General features: G+C 41.1%; 1 protein-coding gene across 3 annotated transcripts in view; it reads left to right on the top strand.

Annotated features, from left to right (window-relative positions):
* ST8SIA5 (ST8 alpha-N-acetyl-neuraminide alpha-2,8-sialyltransferase 5) overlaps positions 1-25,612 on the top strand; it is a 71,665-nt gene extending 46,053 nt beyond the window's left edge. For all 3 annotated transcript variants that reach the window (XM_030470056.1, XM_030470057.1, XM_030470055.1), the window contains 6 exons: positions 5,977-6,069; positions 9,198-9,284; positions 12,408-12,552; positions 14,823-14,935; positions 18,509-18,601; positions 19,620-25,612. In XM_030470056.1, coding sequence (XP_030325916.1) covers positions 5,977-6,069; positions 9,198-9,284; positions 12,408-12,552; positions 14,823-14,935; positions 18,509-18,601; positions 19,620-20,088 — 1,000 coding nt within the window. In that variant the 3' untranslated portion in view covers positions 20,089-25,612. The remainder of the gene's footprint in view (positions 1-5,976; positions 6,070-9,197; positions 9,285-12,407; positions 12,553-14,822; positions 14,936-18,508; positions 18,602-19,619) is intronic.
* Positions 25,613-25,890: the final 278 nt, after the last annotated feature.

Genomic DNA, 25,890 nt, shown 5'->3' with positions numbered 1-25,890 from the left:
ACCAGGAGAAATGAAAACCATCTTTTTTTGTATTTGTTGTCCCCAAGGAGGAGGTAGTCAAATAATTTAATGAACCTATGTAATAGAAGACTGTTGCTTCTCCATCTTTCTTTGTGCCCACAGCATCTTCTCTCTCAGCTCAGTCTTTCAAGCACCATCTTGTAGTGGACAAGTCAACACAACTCTCAAATGGCAGAAACACATATGCAACAGTCTGATTTTTTTGTGCCACAGCCCGAGTGAAGTGTAAATTAATCTAAGGACATAGAACATTTCTGCTTCACTTGCCAACTCTGAGAGCAGGGGGATCTCATTTAACATCAGTATGTCCACAGGTGTTTTCTTTTGCAAAGTACAGTACAAAAAATTGTTATGATTTCCATAATCTTCAGAGGCTGCTCTTCTTCTTGGTGGTAATCATGTAGTCTGTGCAGTGTCTATGAGAGCAGAGTCCAAGGTCCCTGTTTCTGCCTGCCATGGACTTACCTGCCAATCACAGAATCATTTAGGTTGGAAAGGATCTTTAAGAGCCTCTACATCAACTTCTTTATCTGCCAAACAGGGATTGTGCCCTCCAAACAAGGTCAAAGTAATCTTAGGAGAATATGCCACATGAAGCTGTAGGATGCACTCTTTGAGGGAAAAAAACTCACTGTATTGATGTCAGACTTTTAAACCTTTTGACTAAATCTTGTAGGTTTTGATATTGTTACATAGAAATATTAATAGAAGCAAAGGCTAGTGGGATTTGGTCACTCACAATGTGCTCTCTGATGAAGTCAACACCTAATTTGCTCTGCTCTGGATGAGCTTTCCAGAGCCCTTACAGCCGTGATATGCTCCACCTAAGCTACAAGGGTTTGAGGATCCTGTTCTAGCCTAGTCAGATGAACGTGAATCCCCATGTGCTTTGGGGAGTGTGCTCTGGAACACTTGCAATGTTCCTGAGTAGTGACGGTGAATGTAGACCAAAGGCTGGCCATGGATCTGCCCATAGTGATGAGTGCAGGCACTGCTAATTGGACAGTACTCTTAGTATTTAGCAGAAGCCTGCAGGGCTTGGTTCATTTATTCTCATCTCTTAGTCATTGGATAATGTATATTTTTGGAAAGATCTTTGTTTTTCCTGCAGGGTAGGTGGAATCCTTCCTGTTACACTCTGTTCTCTTGCAGCATAAGTGCTGCAGCCTCACTGCAAACGGTGCAGAAAGAGCACTATGGGAACGAGCAAAATGGAAAGGCGACTTGTGCAGGAGAAAATAGTCTTGTTTAAAAGATGCTTAACACTCAATGATATTTTAAAACCTTTGTTCAATATATCAGACAAATCAGTGCCTCAATCCAAGTGTCGCTTGAAGGCAGATTGAAGTCCCAGGCTTTTAAATTCATGTAGCCATGATCAAGAAAAGCTTACTTGTGATCAAAGCAGGAGCAGCCCAGCTGCAAATGATCAAAGACCTAAGAGTTAGCTGGTGCACTGGGAAACCAAATATGTCTTTCACTAGCAAGCTCAGTAAGCTGCTCTGCTGGAAGTGAGGTTGCAATGAGAGACATGAAGGTTGGAAAAGAAGTAACTCTCAGTCAAAAAAAGGAAAATTACAGAGTGAATAGCATCTCATTTCTGGGCATTCAGTGCTGAGAGCCATAAAAAAGTAGTGTCCTCTCTGAGCACTTGCAGCTTGTGTGGTGTTCAGATACGGCATCTGATGTCGTGGATTTGAAAGCTATGATTGACCTGAATGGACACAGAGCAGTGAGCCATGGGAAGACACAATGCCACGTGCAACTGTGCTATTTGCTGTGATTCCCTATTGTGAAGAATCATGGATTATTGTGTTGGTTTTCCAGTAGACTTGTGACCTTTGAGGGATAAAAGTAATTTAGATCTCAGCAGGTAAAGCGAAGGCAGTGGGGCGACAGGATATTCTGTTGGAGACGTATCAACTCTGTTTTATGGATATAAAACATGACTGTCATTCGTATAAAGCTGAAACACAGCCCTTTTCTGTAGCACAACGAGTAGTGTAGTCAGGTTTGTCACTTGTCGCTAATCAACAGCATAAATCAAAATAAACTGCACTACACCCTTATATCTTAGCTGGATATCACACTGAGGAAGATGATGATGAGGACAGTTCCCATTTGTGCTAATTAAGCTTTCTGACAGGCAAATGTATCTTCGTTCACAGGGAACTACATGGTTTAGAGTGGGAGTTAATAAGCAGAAGCAGCACTCAAAGCCTGGGGAGTGGGTGAGACTGATGCTTCCTCTGGGAGAGCATGTGGGGCTGGTCTCCAAAGACTCCCAGCAGGACCAGACCCTGCCGAGCGGAGGAGCTGTGTTTAAAGGACATCCGCGGGGGCTGAGGGAACCTATATTCCTGGTGCTAGAGCCTGGTGTTGTGCAAAAGCTGTGTTCTGGGGAAGTACAACGTGAAGCACTTCTGCTGGGAAAGGTTGGCCAGTGCTCCAGGGACCTGCCTCTGCTAATTTGCCTCGGTGTCTGTAGCAGTAGGGGGATTGCTGTGAAACAGATAAATAGCATGAACAACTCTCCTGGGAGAAAGAGAAGAACCTTTTTCTAACAGTCTATTGACCAGATACTGTCTTGCAAATTCCTTAATGCTGATGTAGCATCATTAATGCTTGCAACCTAAGTGCTGCAGCATCAGTAGCGTTAACACTAAGGAGGCTTAGTGCCTGGCTGTCTGCTTCAGGTGTGGTTTTGGGGCTTATGAATGACAGCCCGGATGATGATTATTCAGTAGCTTAGGCACACCAAGTTAGTTTCAATTGAGCTTACCCCGTGGCCAGTAGCATCTTCTCCCCGCTCAGCGCAGAAGTGATGCTGCCTTTGCCGCAGGAGCCACATGTCCCATTGACAGTGTGTCATCCAGCCTGTTTCACAGAGCCATCCTCTGCACTTCCCTAACGTGCCAAATGGTGAATTTGACACTCCCAGTGACTCTGCTGGAAAAGCTGGAGCTGCTGTGGGAGTTAGAGACTTGTAGGACAGTTCTGTGCTTTTTGAAACTGTAGGGTAATGAAATAACTCTTCTACAAGTGTAATGCTGCCTCATGGATTTCCTTTCAGATCCAGACGTGATTTATTTTTACCTTATACTTTCATCCTTACCCTTCTGCCTCTTTGGTAACACGTCTTTTTTCATTTCTATTTTCGGTTTGTGGCTTGGGTAAACAGGCAGTGATCAAAGGGAATGGCTAGGACTCAGGAAATTTCATCTCTGTTCCATAAAATGACATCTTTGTCTCCAGTGCCACAGGCTGAAGCCAGCTTTCCCCTGCTGCAGCGTTCCCACGTGATAGCATGTGCTGTCTAGTATCTGAGCTGCAGTTCTCTAACTTAGCAGCAGAGCCAGAAGTGCGCAGGAAAGATAAAAATACACATTAATCTAGATTTCTGCCATTCTTACCTGTCCTTAGACACAAACAAGGTTCTGAAATCCACTGTTAGGTGGAAGGGCAAGGCCAAGGCTGATAGACATTGCTTATGCCCAGAGAGGTAGGAGTGGTGTGTAACGTGCTAAGTGTTGCATGGGGATGTATATCTGCCTCTAGCTAACATGTAGAACATGCACATTCAGGGTCCCAGCTTTGTCTGACTGAAAGAAATAAAGAATGGATACACCAAAATACAGTAGGAAAACTGAGTACTGCAGAAGGACAAAAAAGTTTGTCTGGACTGGTAGCCAGAGGGGACTCCTTCATCCCTGTAAAATTCTGTGACCAATAAGAAGTCCTGGGGTGTTGGCTCCTGAGAGAGAGATTTCAGTTTAGTTTATTAATTTTATCGGGAGTACATCCCGACAAGGCTTTGGCCTGGTGCAGCCAGGTGAGTTCTTAATCTCATCTCAGTTGGAGCCGCTTTCAAAGTACGCAAGTTGCTCAGCTCCAGCTCAACCAGCCGTACACGCAGGAGATGTGCCAGTGCAATGGGTTTCAGCTACTCTTCGGTGAAGGCTGAATGACTAGGTGAACGATTGAGTTGGAAGGAGAACCCAAGCCTTTTGGTGAGAGTTCATGTTGTGTGAACTGTATCTCCCTTCCAGAGGCTCCAGAAATCTTCTCACAGATTTGTCACAGATTATGGAGTGCTATAAGTACTATAATTTCATAGAATCATGGAATGGGTTTGGGTTGGAAGGAACCTTAAAGCTCATCTAGTTACAAGCCCCTGCCAAGGGCAGGGACACCTTTCACTAGACCAAGTTGCTCCAAGCCCCCATGTCCAACCTGGCCTTGAACACTGCCAGGGATGGGGCAGCCACAGCTTCATTGCCTTGAAGAATATGCCAACACATTTCCAAATAGTCACGTTTTAAAGATTGCTGAGCTATTGTTTTGTTTGTTTTTTCCGACAGTAATCAGGCTACCTCTTTATGAGGAATTTATGATGTTCTCCTCCTGCCAGATTCTAGGCATAGGCTTCCTCCTTTCAATCTCAAGGTTTGTGCTCCTCACTGGATGACAGAAATGGTTGGTTTGGGATTTGAAAAGCTGAGGTGGTGAAAACCTCAGGGAGAGGTGAGGGAGACACTTCCTAAGGCAGCCTCTGACAAGATAGAAGCGTCGCCAGTTGGTAGCAGATTGCTTTGGGAGGCTCTTGGGCTTTTTCCAGTCACATACTATAGTCTCTTTCTCCCTTTTATGGGCTTCTCTCTTCCCTGCTTTATCATGTTGGTGTCTGGATCTACTTTGAAGGCAAAATTCAGAAGCTGCTTGCTTTTAGATGCTTCTGGCCTTTGGAGGCCCTGTTGCTGATACCTGGAGATGTCGTTTTATGACACTCTCCCTTCCTACAGTTCTCCTGGGGGGTGTAAGTGCTTAGCATTTCTCTATTACACATCAACTTTGGATCCCCCAAAATTTTGATATTAACTACAAACATGAACTACTAAGGAAACTAACAAGGCTTTCCTACTTAAGGATTATATATTCAGAACTGAACAGACATTTGGGTCAAACATGGTATTATTTTAAAATGACACAAACCCAAAATATTACATTTCCAGTGACAGTTTAAATAAAGCTCTTCCAGGAATCTCATGTTTTTCTTTCATACTGAAAATTCAAAACATAGTTTGGAGTTATAACCTCATGAATTCTGAGAATTTAAAGGATCCATCAAAATAACTTGCTCTAACCCTTATCATAATACCTACTCCTCCAGGTTGTTTACTTGTATTTCTTCATTATGCTCATAACTGCTGTGTGGGTATGCACAGTTCTTAGATATTAGGTTTTAATACAGACTTCTAATGATAAATGGTGAAACTGATACAGAGCTTGGTTTAAACCCTACATATTTTTTGTCATTTCAATACAATCTCTTTGAATTCACTGCATAGCCTGGGCTTTCTGTGGCCCCTAAACATGAATAGCTACCACTGTGTTTTGTTTCCCCTTCACTCCAGTCTAGTGGCTAAAGTAGAGGAATTTAACCAAAAAAATATATATTTATGTCTATATTTTAATTAAGAATAGCACTGTCATTTGTGCTGAGCATTCAAATCCTTTCATTCTCAAAGCCGGCTCAGTTTTTTTGAGAAAAAGCTGGGGATAGCTTCCTATCCCCTCCAAATATACCGAAAGAGTAAATCCCAATTAAAATCTCAATTGCATAGAGCTATGCAAGCCTCCACAGGCAAGGTGCAACCTCCAGCACTTTGCTTTCTACCTAAGAGCAAACTTTAAGGTACTCTTTTTTAAACTCTCAGCATATTCAGACACCAAAGGATGGGAACAGTGTTCCTTAAGTGATCAGTGCTTTTCCCCTGACTTTCAGTGGCAGCTGCCACATGCCGACTGCTGGAAAGGTAATTGATCCTTGGGCCAGATAGCATAGTGTCAAGTTAGACAAAAATCATAAATGACAACTTTAAGCAAATTGCTGTTGATGTGTAAGGAAGTATTCTAGTCTAAGCCTTATTTATAATCTTTCTTCTTGTTCTTCAGGTATTTTGAGTTTTATGAAGGTCCTTTGGAATACAACTCTACAAAATGCCTGGAATTACGGCAGGACATCATTGAGGTGAAAGTTTTGTCTATGTAAGTATGAATGAATGCTTGCTAAAAAGAATCATAGAATCATAGAATCAACTAGGTTGGAAAAGACCTTTAAGATCACCAAGTCCAACTGTTACCCCAGCACTGCCAAGGCCACTACTAAACTGTGTCACTAAGGGTCTAATCTACGGTTTGTGAACACTTCCAGGGACGGTGATTCCACCACTGCCCTGGGCAGCCTGTTCCAATGCCTGATTACCCACTCTCTGAAGAAATTTTTCCTAATATCCAGTCTAAACCTCCCCTGGTGCAGCTTGAGGCCATTTCCTCTTGTCCTGTCACTTGTTACTTGGGAGAAGAGACCGACCCCCACCTCACTACAACCTCCTGTCAGGCAGCTGTAGAGAGCAAGAAGGTCCCCCCTGAGCCTTCTCTTCTCCAGACTAAACCCCCCAGGTTCCTCAGCCGTTCCTCATCACACTTGTGCTCCAGGCCCTGCACCAGCTCCGTTGCCCTTCTCTGGCCTCGCACCAGCTCCTCAATGTCTCTCTTGTAGTGAGGGGCCCAGAACTGACACAGGATTCGAGGTGCAGCCTCACCAGTGCCCAGTGCAGGGGGACAATCACTGCCCTGGCCCTGCTGCCACACTGGTGCTGAGCCAGGCCAGGATGCTGGTGGCCTTCTTGGCTGCCTGGACACAAGCTGCTCATGTTCAGCGCTGTCTATCAGCACCCCCAGGTTCTTTTCCACTGAGCAGCTTTCCAGCCACTCTTCCCCAAGCCTGGAGTGTTGAATGGGGTTGTTGTGACCCAAATGCAAAGGTTACTTTTCAGGCAGGATGAAAATTATAACTTAGAATGACATTGTCAAAACATACAAGGCTCAAGAGATCTCGTCAATAGATACTGCATCAGAGATTCCTGAAGTTATCTTATATGTACAAGTAGTGACATTAAAATTTGACCTGAGGTCCATTTAAGAAAAAAGGAAGCTTTTCACATATATTGAGGCATTTTAGTTAGGCCCATTATCATTCTTTGGAATAAAATACAATGTAATATTTAATACTAGGTAATTAAAGAATAAGAACAGCCAGAATGACTCACAGCAAGAGTAAGAACAGCCAGAATGACTCATAGCTAAAGGCTCTATTATTGACAATGGCCAGTAGCAAAGGCTAAGAAATGAAACAAAAAGGTTAGCTGTACCTGATAACAAATAGCGTCATGGGGACTTGCTGTGTGGTAGATCGTGACTAGACTACAGTAATCAGAGCAGACAATAGACTTCTCTATTAATTTGTTCAGATCTTTTCTGAGCCCATTTGTAGTTTTGACCTCCTCAACCGCAATGAGTTTCACAAGTTAATAACACTCACTAAAAAGTACGAAAATGTAATTAAGAGAAACAACAAAATACCTGGAATTTGTCTTTTGCAGCCCTTTCATCAGGAGAGTAATGAGTTGAATGAGATGCATCCATGAAGCCACAGTGATGGAATAGGGCTAAAAAGTGTTTTTTGTGTTACCCTTTTGTATTTTCAGCATTGTACTGAGTTTAGGTGCTCAGATTATACATAATTCCTTACGATATCTAAAACCACTGGTTTAAGTAATCTTACTGACAATCTATAAGGTTTGTTAAGGTCTGTAAAGCACACTGAGAATCTCAGTGGAAAATGCAGCTATGCAAGTGCATAGCATTAAGCAATTGAGGCTAGAGAAAATGAATTGGTTCCTCCAGGTCTGCATGGTTTAGAGCATGTTTCCCTCACTGACTTTTTGCACAGAAAAATGTAGGTTATGTCCATGTCTTCTGTGTTTGGTGCTGGAGGAAGGGCATACACAACTAACAGCTTCGCACTGCTTGCTGACTTGCAGTGCTTAAACATAAATAGAAAGGGTGAGAATGTCACACTTCTGCCAGTGTTCTGCTGAAGATGGGGAGTTTTTAATTGTTTTTCTGCATATCTATCAGATGGTACAGAGAATTACTCGTTTTTTTTCTTCATTTTATCCAATGTCACATAGAAGGTAGTAAACTCCTGCTCAGCTAGAGTTAGCCTTACTTTTATGGTAGATGCCATTTGACATTAAGCTTTCTTACTGTGCTGGGCTCTTCTTATGTGCTTGCTTCTCATGTGCTACATTTCCTAAGTCAGCCCTCACAGTAATGGAAGATTTCCAAGTTAATGTGCTCTGGTGAGCTACAGAAAGTACAGTATGACCTAATTCCTGGGAATTCCTAAGTTCTACTCACTTTAAATATATAATTATCTTAAAAGTCTTTGCTTTATTCGAACATCCAAAGCCCTTCCTGAAGACAACTCCTTAAGACCTATCAGTCTTAAAGTGATTTCAGACTTCAGAATTTCCTAGCCGGATTATGAAATTGCTCCCTAACTAGATAGTTCTAAGGCCTTCATTATCCCTGTTGTCCAAACACATATATAAACCCTAAGGTTGAAGTGGTTGGAATTGATGATATCACCAAAAAATTGTCACCTCGTATCAGCCTAGTAGAAATAGGAGCGTAATTTTTTGGATATAATTAAAAGTATTATTTGCTAACAGAGAGGGAGGGAGAGATCCTTATGTAAAGAGCTCTTCATGTCCTCTTACAGTCACAGATGCTTATCCCTACACGTGTGCTCTTGCAGTTTATAAAATGGATTTAGCAACTGTGCTGTTCTGTAGCATCTCACGGATTAAGATAACCTCACTAAAATATAATGGTAGGTGGCCAAATTATCTGAAGTATCCTCTTTTCCAGTGCCCCCTCTGCTGGACCCGTCTGCTAGGTGCAACTTTCCCTCCCGAAGCTGCTGTAGTTGCCAGACGCTCATTAGCTTCCCAGCAGACTGTGGACAGACATACTGTAGTAGATGCTTCTTGCTTGATATTGCTTTTTTTTATGCTGAAAAAATGGAGAGTGCCAATCAGGGAATAGAAACCAGTCCCAAATATCTGAAGAGGTCCATCTGTACTTGTGTTTTCATGGCTTAGAGATGCTATGTCTGAGCAGAAGAGGAAATAAAAATAATAGATTTTGCATTCGCTAGGCTGACTGGTTTGTCCTATCAAAAGCATGGTCCCCTGGCTGCAGCTGTTTTAGGAAATGAAGGCTTTGTAATGAACTGAAATTTACTTTACTTTCTTTTTATATTTTAGGGTGAAACAGACTGAGTTGTTTGACAGATGGAAGAACCTACAGATGTGCAAATGGGAGATGAATGTCACAGAAGCTAATTTATTCAAGTAAGAATGGTCCACATTAATAAGGCTGAGTAAGATTTACTTCAGTTTGAGTTTAGCTTCCTGTACAGAGATCAAACCTTCATATGGATAGCAAAAGTAAGCGTTTAATCACTATTTCTGTTAGAGTACCATCCTTTTGAATAAATACATACTTTTTCCTGCTTTAAAAAGTCAACAGCAAGAGTGAAAGGAAGCTCTTCTGGCATGTGGAACAGTCTTCCCCAGAGAGGCAGGGAATTTGGTGTGGGAAAGACTTCTAGGTATGATTCAGGCAGAAGTGAGGAAGGAGCCAAGCCTTAATGGCTGCACCTAATGCATCAACCTGACTCTCTGGTGGTGTAAAATTGGTAATATCATTGGCAACATGTCAAATTTGTCCCTCAAAATACTCAGAAGGGATTTTTCCTGTGGTGATTTAGGTACTGTCAGACCTTGTTTATGACTTCCTTTTTTTTTTTTCATTAAAAGCTATTACTCCCTGACTGTCTGGTTATTTTAACTGGTCTTCGGAGACCTCTGCAGTCAATTTCTGTAGCACTCTGTCTTCCTTCATGTGACTTCCTCTTTGCTGAAGATCCTCCACGGCACTTTCAAAATACAACTTCTGAAACTGGAGTTGTGAAGGCAGTAGTAGAATGAAGCCAAACCAATATTTGAATATTGAATAATGATATATTCAAGGGCCAAATTTGAGCAGATCTAGAGAAAACACATTATTTCAGAGTAAGTGGCATATAGACTGGTTAGGTCTGTAAGTCACTGGCAAGATCCAGTGCTGTTGTTTAGAACAAGGCCCCACAATTTTCTCCTGAATTCTCTTGCATGATTGCAGGAACTAGCTGTCACGAATTAATGAGAGAATGTGAAAATGCATGTGCTGAGTTAGTCATTAACATCTTTAAAGTAACTAATTGTTAGTCCCAGGCTCATTGCAGTTTTTCCAACATGAGCTCCACACAGAAGTTTTTTGGGGTTTTTTAGTATACTTTTTTTTTCTGGAAATGACTTGATGGGCAATTATCAGAGCCAATTTTGAAGACAGGAGCCATTCAGGATTAGAGCCTACCATCTTGAAGACTGCTTGGAGTAAGAGAACTAGTGATTGTACCCAGAGTGTGAGAAACACATTGAAGTACGGAGGCCAGCCCAGAGGTAGAAGCAATAAAAAAAGACTATCTAAGGAGGACCATCATTCTCTCTCAGGCCACCAGCACCAGCACATTAAGCAAAGAACCTCTCTTCATTCTATACAGTGCATTGAGAGAAAGAAGAGTTGGAAGACTGTCACTGGCTATTCTTGCCTGACTGATATATCACTGCTTAAGAAACTCCTACTAGCACCGAGGTGTAACCTAACCCTTGTTAGCTGGTTCCAGGAACAATAATCACGCTAGTCATGGAAAAAAAAGTTCAAAGTCTGTTTCATGAGGCAGAGACTTCACTGTGTGAGTGTGTGTGGAAAATGTAGTCCCTTAAAAGCAGACCAAAAGCTCTAAGTTTGGAGGTAGACTAATAGGGGGCTCAAAAGTGGTGGTCTAATAACACTGAGCTGTGGCCTTTTGAACTTTGCCAGTTCTGGACCATTGGGCGAGATGGGGGAATCTAGCAAAAGTTAAATGGCAGCTATTTAAGCAGCAGGGATAGAGAAAGCACAAAAATCACGCTACCTTTTGTATCTGGAGACTAAGGAAAACAATTTCCTTGACAGTCTTTCTCCATCAGGTATCAGACATTTACGTTAAGGAACACACATCTGGAAGACCAGTTGGACATTAGATTAAAGAACAACATCTTCTCAATTCCATAATGCAGAAGTGATGAAAAGGTTTTTCGTACCTCAAATATCACAATTCAATCCCACTACCTGCTTGTAATTGGAAATTATTCCTTGACTTACTCAATCTCAGTTGCTCCCTTGATCTGGTCATCATATTGTGTCCTTCTGCATGAGTCAAGTATACAAGAGTAATTTGGCATCACTGAAATATTTGCATAACTCTGTATTTGCTTTCTGGTGCTTGCAGTAAAGCCCATAAAGAACTGCCTTATTCTTCCAACTCATAATGAGGCCACATAGCCCAGAGGCAAGGTATTTAATCTAGGTTATTTGAGAGCCATTTGGCTTTGTTTTCATGTTTATGCATTTGCCATGGCATGTATTTTTCATTAAAGGTATAAGATTTATTGACTGAGAAACAAACCAGCTCTGGAGTAGGAGTTAACTGAAGTGAGGGCTTTCAGTTCCACCAGTAAAAGGAGAAAAGCATCCAGGGAGAGCTAAAAAGTGAACCCCTATTTAGAAAGCTTTTTTTCCTATTTAAATTTCATGGGAAATTTATGTTAAGTAGATCAGAATTGACTTTTTTTCTCTCATGCTGTGAATCCCGCTTTTGGTATTTCAAAACTGTTCTTGTTTGCATTGGAATACCTGCCTCTTTGTCCCAAGGACAAAGAAAATTTTGGCCATTTGTCTGAGATTTTGGAGTCAGAGCCATGACCAGTCTGCTTGGCACCCATCTGTTGGGGCCACATCATCTTCCTGATGCATATATACAAGGTCAAAGGCAAAACTAAGACCTTTGAAAGTATTTTTGTAATCGAATTGTGCTGTGCTCCACAGTTGTCTGGTAAGTCTCTTTAGGTATTGCTGCGTTTAAGTCCCTGCCTTGCCAAGCTTTCCACAACCCCATATGAATACTTTAAGCCCTACATTTCCTGTCCAGTGGTGAGTAAATAATTTACAAAAGGTGAAAGACCTCTAAAGCAGAGAGGGACTAATTCATTAGGATGGTTTCTCCAGGATTTTGGGGGCAGAAGCTCAGCTTCAGGGTCTGGAGCAGGACAGAATTTGCACATGTATTTCCTGCAGTCTAGAAGAGGCAGGTACAGAGATCTCATTTCTTCTTTTCTTTTTTTTTTTTTTCCCAGAAGTTATATAATCAGGGAAAATTTCACTGAATCTGAAATTTTCTAAAGAAAAATCCAGCAAACTACCATTTCACCCCTCCTTCAGCTAAAAAGTTTCTTTTTGCTGAAAAAATGCCTTATTAGGAGGAATAGTAATTGCAAGTCCTAAAGCATGCTATCAGCTCCTTGATCTTACTTCTCTCTTTCCTTTTACAGGTCTACTTTGTCGAGGTGTTGCAATGCCCCTGCCTTTCTGTTCACCACCCAGAAAAATACTCCATTGGGAACTAAACTGAAGTATGAAGTGGATACTAGTGGAATCTTCCATATCAACCAGGAGATCTTCAAAATGTTTCCAAAGGTGCCTCATACTTCTGCCCATTTGAAGAATCAATTTCACTCTACTTGCTGCATTAGATACTATAGCCAAGCATTTAGCAGTTGGCTGTTTGAAATTTCTACAAACTTTGTTGCTTTTACTTTGAAAATGTTTATTTTTTATATGATATTTTAGCTGGTTATCCTATTTGTCTATTCGTCATCTGCTGTAGTATGCCATATATAGATATTTTTCTGCAGAATATTACTGAGCTAGTAGGAAAGTGGCTAATGAAATAACTTAAGAAAACTGAATAAAAAAGGCACTTATTCATCAGAACTTTCTAAAGGGCAATATTCATGTACAATAAGTCCAACATTTGGGGTAGATCTGCTTTTGGGGGGGGCATGTTTATTTTAGAATTCATATTCACAAAGACTAACTATTTTTATACTTGTTTCTGTTTGCAGATTATCTGTGAATAGGCTGCACAATTTTTAAATATACTCATCATAATGATTATTCAAAACCTTTTCATCAAATAAACCTTGACCTTAGGGCCATTCAAAGTTATAACCAGGGGGCTATTCCCATTGCACATAGCGACTGATGTGCAGAAATGGGTTTAAGTGGCTGCTGATTCATAGTGGGGCACACCTCATGAATATAAAATGGCATATTTGGAGGGGATAACTGAAATTTTTTCAGAAAGAAAAATATTCAAGTTAAGTACTTTGATTTGTGCCATTAAAGTTGTCCTTCAGGGTCTAACCACTTCTAATCCATTTGCTTTTTGAGCACTATGAACAGGTAGGGTAGTGCTGTTATCTAAATGTGCACGTGGGGAACTGGAGCAGAGCGGGGAAAAGGCCTATATCCAGGAAAGCACTTTAGCATCTGGAGACGTGCAAAGAGTGGATATATCTAAGTCTAGGAGTATTATCCACAAAACCCTGCCTGACTGCACAGATGAATGCATGAAAGACTACATAAATGCCTATACTTTTGCTAGGACTGTCTTATAGCTGCTGTTGTATTTAACCAGGTATGCCTTCAGGATGCTTTGAAGGTGTTATCATGTGCCAAACTATCTTTGGGATTCCCTGGGCAGCACGTATGTGGCTAAAGCCCTCCTCTGCCTAGAAGCAGGGCTGCAGCATGGTAAATGTAGGAGATGAAGGGCTGAAAGCACAGGAACAAGACTGTAAAGACAAGAGCTTTGTGCTTAGTTCAGAGACCAGGCTTCTGACCTCTTTTTCAGGACTGCAAAGGCATTTTGCGTTAAGAAATGACTGGATAAAGCACAAACAACTCTGTATTTCCTCTCTGTGAGGCAGCTGCTGCTTTTCTCAGACAGGTGTAATTACATGCCCTTTTACCTCATGGCTTATGAATGCTATGGAAAGATCCTGGGAATATTCACCCAGAAATGTCATGCTACTATTGCATCTCTCTGTAGTTTGTGGTATGAAATTATTGATAAAATATGTATGTACTGAAACAAGCGCTTTCATGCTTGCATAAGCACATCTCTACATATTCATAAGGTGTAGCATGGCTCAGTTCTGCGTCACAGCCCTCTCACCCTAACGGCCCACTTCTCGGAGATGTGAGTTTCACTTTCTCTGGCTTCAGCAGCAGCTGCATGTCTGCATATGAAGGCAGAATTTTGCCCGAAGAGTACAGAAAGATGCGTCCTACACAAGTCCAGATAGGTGCCTGGCCAAAGGCTGTAAGCACTGCTGGTAATACCAGTGCTAATTAATAATCATGGATACTATTAGTACACTTAGTGGTAGCAAGCACTAAAATCTGCTCTAGCTTGTGATAAATAGGTGTAACGTGCTGTCTGACTTAGAGTTCTTGGGCTTTACTAGCTGCTCTGGAGTGAGCAGATGTCTCAAAAGCAGGACATCAGAGCCTGAGGAGCGAGCAGTTTGCAGGCAGCTCAGAAGGCAGTGCCTGGGGTACACTAATTTTATGGTTCATGACCTCATGTGGAAATCAAAAGGGAAAGCAAGTTTCTAAAATTACTCCTTCCGTTATTAAGTCTGGACAAAATCAGGTTATTGTTTTTTTTTCCCCTCTGAGTTAGTTGCCCATACTATATCTAATTGCGGAGAAAACAATCCCATTCATTTATGTACATCATGGGAATATTGTGGGACAGAACTAGTGTCAACTTCCTATGGTTAGTGCATCTGCAGCAAGATGCAGCTGCACCAAAGAAAAATAAAAGGAAAAAGTAAAAAAGAGACTCATTGCCTCCATGTTCTGGGATATTTAACTGATTCCTTGCTGTGATCTTGCAGGATATGCCGTACCACCGCTCCCAGTTTAAGAAATGTGCGGTGGTTGGGAATGGAGGAATTCTGAAGAACAGTGGATGTGGCCGGGAGATTGACAGTGCAGACTTCGTGTTCCGGTAATCACCACAGCACCAATTTCATTTTTGCCCGTTTCAATGACAAATAAAGGATTGGAAAGCTATTCTCTTTCACATGGAAACATGGGATTTGCCAAACTGGCTGTATCAAGCCTGCTTTTTGCACAAAAAGTAATGTTTCAAAAAAACCCCACCTACTGTCAACTATTTATTCTAAAATATGAGGAAGTATTTCTCCCTGACTCCATATGGTTCATCATTGGTTTCTTGATGAAGCATGATGTCCTCTTCTGGGACATCCCCTGTACTCAGGTTATGATTTATCCTCCCATGGACTTTAGCCTGTAAGCAACATCCTGTGGACATGATGGTTTCATGGTGCAGTTCTGAACCAGAGGCACAACCTCTGTTAGGTGACAAGCAGCTTGGCCAGATGTTAATAGCTGCACACTGAGCATCTCACATGTCTCCAAGGTGTGCTTCTGAGGTGGTGCAGAGCTCCACTGGAGTGGAGCTGGATAATGGGAGTTACAGTAATCGGTACTAGAGTCTCCAGGGTGTGCAGGGACGCCTGAATAAGTTCAAAGGTTGAGTGTCTTCTTATTGTGCTGCCCAAGATATGTGGAGTTATCCAGGTTTTGCATAGACTGGGATGTCCTACAACATGTGTTCCTGGATAGTGGAGTTCAGCAGCACTTTTATCATCCTTAATATATATGGGAAAGATGTTTTAATTATTCATATACATGACTAATCCCTTTCTAAATCCTGTTAAGCTCTTTGCCTGGGTCATGCCATATGACGGCTAGATCACAGATTCATGACCTGTTCTGTGGAAGAGAATATTGGCCTATTTTCTGATCTTGACTATGTTGCTGTTAGTTTAGAATAACTGTGCATAAATCAATGAACTTATCTGATTTCATACCAGCAAAAATTAGGCCAGATTTTGACTCATTGCGTTCTTAATTTAATTTGGCATCAAATGAGAAATAAAATTTTACAGGTCTTGCCTTCACTATTCGTTGTTTTCAGACCCTTGTGTCTTCCTCTTGTGCCTACTTTATAGGAAACTATGTCTTAGTTTTAATCTGTGAAACAGTCCAGTCTTTATGTAATTTGCGTCTTAAAAGCCTGCTGTACCCCATGTACATTACATAATTATTGTAGACTCCCTCCTATGGTATTGAATCACAGCTATCGGTATGGTTGAAAGGAGTGGTACATGTGACACATGGAGATGACAAGCTGATGAGTGGAAGTAGAAATATGGGCAGCAAATGTCATAATTTGTATATAAGACCATTCAGCGGAGGTCCCTTTTTACAACTATTACTCTTCCTAAAACTGTACCAAAAACAGATAAAAAAAGAGCTGATCAGATCACTACAGAATTTAGAAATTGGGTTGCTGCTGGTACCAGTAACTAACTAAATAGAGGCTTAAGTAGAACTGAAATATTAATAAATACACCAGGACTTGTGCAAAAGAAATCTCTGGTTCCCCATCTCCAAAACACACAGAACCAGCATTACACACAAAGACGTGCTGGTGTTTAAGAGCTTACGGTCTGCTGACATCAATTTTAAAGCAAAGCTTGTGTTTAAGGTCAGGTCTGTACACATCTACCTTCCAGTCTAAAACCAGTCCACCAAACTGTCAGGAATCAATATCTTGGTCTCCAATGAAATAATTATTCAAAATATTTCAAAAACAGCCCACGGAGCACTGCTAACATTCAGTGATAACTTCAGGACACCTGGGAAAATACGTTGTAGTCGGGAAGATTGTGTCCAGCAGGATGCAAACAATATTTTTCTATGAAAATAAATTCTGATAGCAATTAATTATAGTACAATAGAATAGATAAACTCCATGCACATGAACTGCATTTACAGGTTGTTATTGTCTATCTCCATCTACTGGCCAGAGTAGGTATCTGTGATGAAGCATTGGATGCATTTAGAGACGGAACTACTCTCTTTGCAGGGATGAATTTTTGTTCTTAGGACAAAAGTACAATGTATGAAGATTGTATTATTTTTATGAGGAATTATCACTGTCAACAAATTCAGTCTTTCTGAATCATAGAATTCCATAGCGGTTTGTGTTGGAAGGGACCTCAAAGCTCATCCAGTTCCAACCCCCTGCCACGGGCAGGGACACCTTCCACTAGAGCAGGTTGCTCCAAGCCCCTGTGTCCAACCTGGCCTTGAACACTGCCAGGGATGGGGCAGAGTTTACTCATTTAAAGTTCAAAAATATTGAAGTTAAGTATATGAAAACCTATTCCAAATACAATCTAATGAGCACAGTGCCCAGTCCTAGGTGGAACTGAGGGTGCTAGAGGATTTAAGAAGGGCGTTGCATGACCTAGCAGAGAAGAGTGCTGGAAATAACATTGCCTATAAGAAGGATGACAAGGATGAGGTGGCTAAAAAAATTCTCTGACCTGATAAAGAGGAACTCTCTGGAAGATAGATGTGAACCTCCTGAGTCTGAGAAAGACTTTGGAGGATTTTTGTACTTTCTTCTCTTCCCCACTCAGCCTCTCCCTGTGACTGAGAAATGATGCTGACAGCTGGATGTTAATATTGTGAAAACACTGAGCATCCCTTACCCTAAATACCTTCACAGTTTTCTCCTGTTCAGCTTTGATCTTCGGAAATACAGAAATGTTTGGGGATTAGGCACAGCAGTATTTTTGAAATGTGGGGATCTTAACAGCGATGGCTTTTATTGAGGCATGTAGATCAAAAGTTTTCAAAATGCCAGCAAGTATCTAACTGGCTTAGCCTGAGCGTCAAACTAGTTACAAAGCCACTTATGTTGCCTCTGATAAAACACACACTGAAGGGTTTTTTTAGCTGGGTTTCCTATGGAAGTGAGCTTGTGTGATAGGGTGTGCGTACGTGTGTGTGTTACAATAACTTCAGCATCTCTTGAGGGATGCTCTAAATTTTGTGAGATGATGAATCTAGGTCAAGGAGGTTGGGCAAAGTCAAAGTTTGCAAATCTTCACAAGTTTGCTCCTATTAGCTTTTACATCTTCTGGTGAATCTGTAGGGTCGGAATTGCTGCTTTTACACTGCACTGGGAGATACTGATAAAGGGAAAAGGAAGGGAAGTTTTTGGGTTAATTAGGACTGGACTGACTTGTCTCTTGTGGAGCATTTCCTCTAAATTCTCTTGGGTATGAAACAAAGCATGTTAAAGGCAATGTTATAGTTTATCTATTAATTATTGAATACAGCTCAGCTATTGCTGAGGAAGTCTTTGATTTTATAGGCTGATTATCCTTGGGGCTTCACCCGTTTCTCATCCTAAACTGCCAAAGTAAATAGCTGAACTACTATTAAGGAAGCAAAATGAGTGGGCATTGGCTACATCTGCAAAAAGACTCAGGGAAGATGAGAGATCTTCATATTAGCCCCTTATAACTTTTTACTTTAACGCGCAGTTTAGGCATCAACATGTTTTGATACACTTTTAAATTGTCAGTCTGTTTCTAGGTTTGTTGCTTGGAAGAAATGCTTAAATCAACTCTACTTTCTAGTCCTGAAAAGCTGCAAGGAATTTTTTAACCTTCTTACTAATTTCTTTCCTTTATAGATGCAATTTGCCTCCTATATCTGAGAAATACTTAACGGACGTTGGAGTGAAGACGGATGTCGTGACTGTCAATCCCAGTATAATTACTGAGAGGTATTTCTGTTTTGGTTTTGGTTTTGGTTTTTTTTTGGTTTGTTTTTTTTTTTATTTCCATCTCTATTGCTTTTTCAAATCTACTTTTCACTCAACTCTACCTGTTACAGAGTTTTCTTCCCCCCAGTATTACTTTCAACTGACACAAGGAATCACACATTTCATTCTGAATTGGTATATGGAATCAGTGACAACTGGCAGAAATCTGTTACACACTTCAACCTGCACACTGGTGATAGAAAGTAGGAAGCTGATGAGCTAAAATTGAAACCGCAGAGCCGTCCTTCCCCTGGAAGGTTTGTGCCATGCTTGCAAGCCCCAGGCAAATGTCTTAGAAACATTCAGGGTGGAAGCAACTGGATCCCACCCTAAATGCTTAAAGTAACGCACATTGTCCTATGCTTTTAAAAAAAGCTGGTTAAGCTTCGTAGCCAGGATTGACTGAGTGATTTTAATTTTAAATTTGTTAATTCCTTAATGCCACCTTGCTGGCAGGTCTGAGATCATGGGGCTAATTAGTGCCTTCCTTTATTGCTGGGGGAACGTGCTTCTTTTCTCAAGCCACATAAAATAATTTGTGTGCATTTTGGATTTCAGTTGTCTTTACAGTTAGACATTTTAGACTTTTACTCTGCTTTGGTGTTTGCCACTTTCTTATACAGTTCTGCACTGCATAGTGCACTATACAACTGTCCACACCTTGAAAATTTACATCCTTCTCATAATAAAATGAGAAGTGAGACATGATCAGAAATGTCTCCAAAGTTTGTCCACTGTTTAATAAATGTATTGCCAAAAGAGAGGAGAATATGTATCTTTTTATCCCCTGCATTTTTTCCCTATATTTGATACTGATGTTTTAGCTAGAAATCTAAATATATTCCCCTTGTTAAACCTGAAACATCATTATCTCTTTATCAGAAATGTTTCAGTAAAAGCCCATTGGAGTTTTCTTGTCTCCTGGGTCCAGACTGAGTCCATGCTGGTCTCACCATCTCTCGCATCATTTTCCCTTTAGATTTCATAAGCTGGAAAAATGGAGGAAACCCTTCTACAACGTACTACAGGTCTACGAGAACGCTTCTGTGCTGCTGCCAGCTTTCTACAACACTCGAAACACGGACGTTTCAATCCGGGTCAAATATGTCCTAGATGATTTTGAATCTCAGCAAGCTGTTTATTACTTTCATCCCCAGTATCTCATCAATGTCTCACGCTACTGGCTCGGCCAAGGGGTGCGGGCCAAGCGGATTAGCACTGGGCTGATCCTGGTAACTGCTGCCCTGGAGCTCTGCGAAGAGGTCCACCTTTTTGGCTTTTGGGCTTTCCCCATGAACCCCTCAGGGATTTTTATAACTCACCACTACTATGACAACGTGAAACCTCGCCCTGGTTTTCATGCTATGCCCTCAGAAATCTTCAACTTTCTCCACATGCACAGCAAGGGGATCCTGCGGGTGCATACTGGCACCTGCAGCTGCTGTTGATGGAGATGCTTCTTCTTCTGACGTAAAATAACAGTAACTTGATGCCTATGTATGGTGTAGAAGGTTTTATTACACCCTGAGATTATGCAATAATTGTTTGATATAAATTTCCTCAAGGCATTGCATCCCATAGGATCTAGGATACCAGCATCTTTCCTGCTAGCAAAGTTGGGTCCATAACAGTTTAGGAGAAGCAAAACTCTTCTGTCCCAGGGTATACACTGCCCTGAAAAGCAAGTCAGATAAGAAGCACATTTCCAAATAGGTTTAGAGATAAACAGAGCACATTGATGTATTTATCATTTCACTATGAAAAAAGCACCAAACTTTTGCGGAGAATCAGTGATGGAGAATTTTAGTGTAGAATGAATGACTTTACATAGGTTTCTGAATCAAGTATCCTGGGGCATTGCCAGATTTTATTGAAAACATTGTTCTCTGGCATTTGGGTTTTTGAAAACACTCTTTAGCATTGTAGTTTTAAGGGGAAGTTTATAGCTTGAGGTCTTTCTTCTGTAATGTCACAAAATATTGGTGAAAAATAGCAGATAGATGTGATAGGAATAAACAAGATCACTTTATGAATATTTTCAGCCAGGATAGAAGAGAGTTAAACTCCCATTCACTGCAACAGATAACTGTGTTGATCATGGTGTGTAATTGTTGTAGAGTTTCTTCTTCCTCCCTGTGTCTTGTATTTCTGGTCTCCTTTGCTGATCATGTTTTCTTTCTCATTGTCTGTGATACCTTCCTTCTAGCTAACACATGAGCAATGTGTGTACTTCCTTCTGCAGTGACTATCTCAGCTTCAGATTGTAGTCCTTGTTGAAGAAATGTGCTCCTTCATACTTCTGTGAGCTTTTCTCAGACTAAATGGCAAGGAGATTATGTGGTTATATTTTCTGAGCTGATTTCTTTGGTTTCACAACATACGATAGAAAAGAGCGTTTTCTTATTGATTTTTGTTAAAGACTTTGTAAGAGTATGCGAATGTTGACTTGCTGTTGTGCAGGTCGAGTTAAACACTTTCAGGTATCTGTTAGAAGTACTGGCAGGAAATGAAGTTAAAATATAGTGAAAATACTTTGTGGTTTAGATTATGATGCTTATTTTAAAATTATATCAAGTTGTCAGATGTCTTAACATAGCAATTCTGTTTGTTAAGAATGTTATTAGGATAGTAAAAGGGCTGGTGAATTCCTGAGAAAGTTACCACTGTAACTCTGTCAGTTTTGCCAAGCTTAATTTTTCACCCGAAACAGTTAAACTGGCAAAATCCTGATGCAGAAAAGATGCCACATATTGCTGGATTTTATTTTGGCTGCCAAACCATGGTGTAGTAGGCTGCTGGTATATGCTTTTTCATACTGGTATGACTGCCTACACACAAGGGTGAGGTTTGCTGTTTCAGCTGTGCTGGCAGATTAACAGAGTTTCCTCATGTATGTTCTTCGTGTGAAGCACTTGGGCTGTTGTCCAGTGCCTTGTCATGTCTTAGACTACAAGATCTTTGATCAAGGATTTGGAGTTTAAAGTGCTAGTTCTATATGAGGGATGCTGCCTTTTTTTTTTTGGGGGGGGGTGGGGGGGATGGGAGTATAAATCCAGATCTAAACTTGGATTTTGATTTTGTAATGCATGAATGCACAAAGCTTCTTCTAAAAGCCTCTGTGCTATGCTGAGAGCTGTGAATGTTGCTCACGCTACAGATAAAATGATCAGAAAGGAAGTGAAGCACAATGGTCACCGTTTTAAAAGTCCCTACTGACCAGCAGTGACCTGGATGGTATGTGAGAGTGTATTTCCTTAACTTTACATGACACTTCAGAGCTCTGATTACGTTAAAAGCAACCCATATCCTTGATAAAGGTGTCAGAACTCACTTGAGAAATACCAGCCAGGGGTAGGTGAAGGACCTGTGCTTAAGCTTTATATATTTGTGGTGGTGTGCTTTTGGTCTTAGAGGTACACTGTGTGTTAGTGAGCACCACGTTGTATTGGCTAGCTGTGAAATACGCAGCCTGCTAAGAATGAACTTGTAGATGAAATGGCTTCCTTGATTTATATGCAAAAGAGATCTTTGTCTTTGCTGTGTTTTGTACATTTATGTGCAAAGGGCTTTGATAATGAAGTGCTGTAATGAAAGTGCTATTTAGAGAGCAGTGTGACCCTGAGGGTTGGCCATCTTGCTGTGCATTAAGCTTTATGATAACAGTAATGATGCTGGAGCCGATACCTAGAGCCCTTACTCCTTATTCTGCCTGAGTATGGGACTAGTAGTGACTTCAGTTATTGCTTTGCTGCTGCTGCTTTGCTAAGGTTACCTTCTTTAGTAAGGGATTTTTTTTACTATGGTGATTGAAGTGAAGAAAAACAACTGAAAGGAGTCTGATATGTTGTGAAAGATACTTCAGAAAAGATGGGAAAGCACTTGAGAAGCATCCATATGTTGGAAAGAAATTGTGCAAATCCCTCTTTTTAGTTGCAAAAATCCTTTTGGGCTTTTTGGCCAGGCAAAAGGATAAGCAAAACTGCAATTACAAGGTCACAGACATTTCCTTTCCTTTGTTTGCTTCATGTAAATGAGCAACGTAAGTTCACCTAGGCTACACCATAATAAGTGCAGTTTTACTGTGTTTAGAATTTGATTGGTAGTAAATCTATAGCTACTATATTTTTTTAATGATTTTAAAATGTGTGTGCAGGATACATGCACATATGCACCAAAGGCACAATCTTGCCACATTTATTAGAAAAGAGCTCCCATTCAAGTGGGTGAGTATTTTATTTGTGTAGGGACTGCAGAAACAGGCCCAGACATGTCTGTGAAGGTGTACATAGGTGTATAGTTAGGTGTAAAGAATGATTTGCAAGCCAGAAAGAGATATATATATAATAGTCCTTGAGATGAAATGCATGTTGCAACATGTTTACTTTCTGATTGTTTTTTCAGGTGTTACTCAAAAGATGATTGAAAAACTGCAGCATTTGTCAGAAATGCCACATGCAGAAGCTTTCAGATATTTTTTGGCCTCTTTACCTTGCACTGCGTGCTGGAAAATCAGGTTTCTGCTGCTGTACAGCAGCATCTGTGGGGCCGAGTGGAAACAGTGTGGTCTGAGGAGGAACCCTGCCTGCTGCTCTGTTCTCCATGGGTAGTAGATAAATACTGCCTGGGAGATTTTAGCTGCTTGGAGGTCACTACCTGTGCCATGTCACTGTGGGGTGTGTGAGCCAGCTTTGGCCAGCCTGGGCTTCTGCCCGTCCTCTTTAAATGGGTGAAAAGAAGGGCTGTTGCAGAAAGAAGGACCCTCCTTGTTTTCTGCCATCATTCTTTTGTGTAATGAGCATACGAAAATACTCTTCTGACATCAAGAATATTTCTGAATTTGAGGCTATTTTGTTTTTCCTTCTCCCACGCAGTCGAAGCTCCAAATGTCCAATCTTAACCTTCTTTGAACACTGGGATGCCTGAGTGGGAAGAAATGACTGTCAGGAGGCCAGGTGTGTTTGCTGCACACTGTTATGGCACGTAAAGGGCATGCATAGCATATCGTGCTTTCCCACAGAACAGGCTGCAGACCCCGGAGATAACCCGCAGTATAAAAATCTGATCCATCCAAGAAGAAATGCAGTCAGCTGTCTGGTATGACATCCTGAGCTCAAACTGTAATCCTGGCTTTCTTGCTGAGGATATGACATCTGAGACAGAGAGAGAGAAAATTGTAATATCATGGTTTAATCCCCAACTTCTCATATTATTTAAAAGAATCTCTTAAGAAGTTCCTGAAATCTACATACACTGGCAATGCAAATTGAGTTGGAAAATCGTAACTAGGACTGCTTCTCCTTTATTGTCAGGTCAACTGAGGAGGCTTATAAATCTTCCAGTGCTTTCATCAAAGGGAAGGAAGTATTTAGTTGAAATAGTTTAGCTGCTTTCTTTTGATTTATGAAATCCAACTTTGCTGATGGACAGAATGGATTAAATGGTGAGAGAGCCATTATAATTTAGCATATTTTCTGTGATTGCAACAGAGTTGTCACAGCCAGCTCATGAATTGCAAAGGGAGAGCCATGCCTTGGCAGCTCCTCCTGCTGTGGCCTCAGAGAGGAGAGGCACCATGGTCTCCTGGAAAAGAGATGTAAAGGGAGTACAGGAGATTGCAACCAATCCAGAGCCTTTAGCACTGTGAAGTAACACAACAGAGATGATAGATGAAGTTTCACAGCTTGCAACGGTCAGGAATAGCTATTCTGGTCTCTGACAAAAGCTGCTCCCACGCATCCTTGACTTATGATAAATTAAAGGTGATGCTCACTGGAGATGGTTAGATGTAGTAGACGGAAGGAAATCAACTCTAAGAATAGTCCACTCTGCGGGGGTTTGGTGAATCAGTGGAAATGTTGCTCAGACCTTGAAGGCAAAAACACTGGTGGTGACACAGCTATGTGGGTGTGCTGCCTGTGCTTGGCTCTCCAAAGAGCAGTCTCTGGTTGCATGTGAGGGAAACGAAGGTGGATAACATACTGAGACATGGAGCGAGAGGGAATCTCTCCTTTTTCATCTCCTGATGCCTGGTGGCTTCTCAGCAAAGCTCTGGTTGTAGAGAGCACAAACTTGGGTAGTGAAGATGGAGAGCTCTGAAGCGGCCCTTTCTCCCTGTCTCGCTTGCATCTGAGTGTGCAGAGAACTTTGGAGCTTTGACAAGTGTGTGAAGAAGGAAACCGCAAAGTTCAGCAGTCCCTAAGGGCCAAATTCCCTGTGAAATTCTGGAGTGAGCTGGGTTTTTAGGAATTAAAGAGTCAGTATTTATGCTTAGGGCTTTTTCCAAAATCCAGTGGAGCCTGTGGAAATTTCAGAGCAAGCCTCCGGAAAAGGCCCTAATGGGCAGGAAGATCAGCCTCTTGTTTCATACTCACTTGATTTCAGATATGTTTTTTAATACGTTGTAGATACTGTGCAGTAGTAATACTGTGTTTTTAATAGTGTGCGTAAAGAACAAATTTATCTGGAAGCAGAAATGTTGTAACTATCACTTCCTTTCCAGATTATAGCACTTTTCATCTTTTCAAACTCATCTATGCAAAGCATCTCATCGTGATAGTGTAAATCACCATATGAAATCACAAATGAACCCTCTGTACATGACTGTATGTATCCACATCACATGCCTCGAGAAAAGAGGTTTTTCTGCTTGCTTTCAAATACCAGCTTGGAATTCATCAGTGATGTGAAAATGTTCAAGGCAGGATTCATCCCATTCCCTTTGAAACCAGCACAACATTCACATTTGGCTTCAATAGATAAAAAACATCGGGTCCAGTGCCTGTAAGTAAAGCCAATAATCTGCATCTCCCCAGAAAACCTCCCAGACTATTATAATTTTATGTCTTGCGATCATCTTGTCTAATGTGGGTGAGGCTGTTGGGCATCTCTGTGTTGTCTGCATGGTATTCAGAATCAACAGGCAATTGTACTTAAGTGCTTCTTTTTAATAAAATTAAGGGAAATCCAAATGTACACTAGGTGTTAGAGTGAGGAAACTTGGGCCCCAGGCCATCAGCACCTCCAACACTCCCCAAAGCCCTGAGCGTCTGAGAAATGTCAGAAAAGAGGGACTGGGCCACAGTGGGAAACTTAAAGAAAGAGAAAACTGCCTCAGTGCATCAAGGATTGAAAGCTGTAAATATGTTACTGACATGTCTGACTTTCCATTTAGAAACCTTAAATGTTCTTGGTGTTTGATCTTTGGGTAAGTTGATGTACATTTTTAACTGTACTAATCACTGTAAAATGTG

Source organism: Strigops habroptila, chromosome Z, assembly GCF_004027225.2.
Source record: "Strigops habroptila isolate Jane chromosome Z, bStrHab1.2.pri, whole genome shotgun sequence".
NCBI lineage: Eukaryota > Metazoa > Chordata > Aves > Psittaciformes > Psittacidae > Strigops > Strigops habroptila.
The sequence above is the reverse complement of the archived record's forward strand: the minus strand, read 5'-3'. Positions and strand labels throughout refer to the sequence as shown.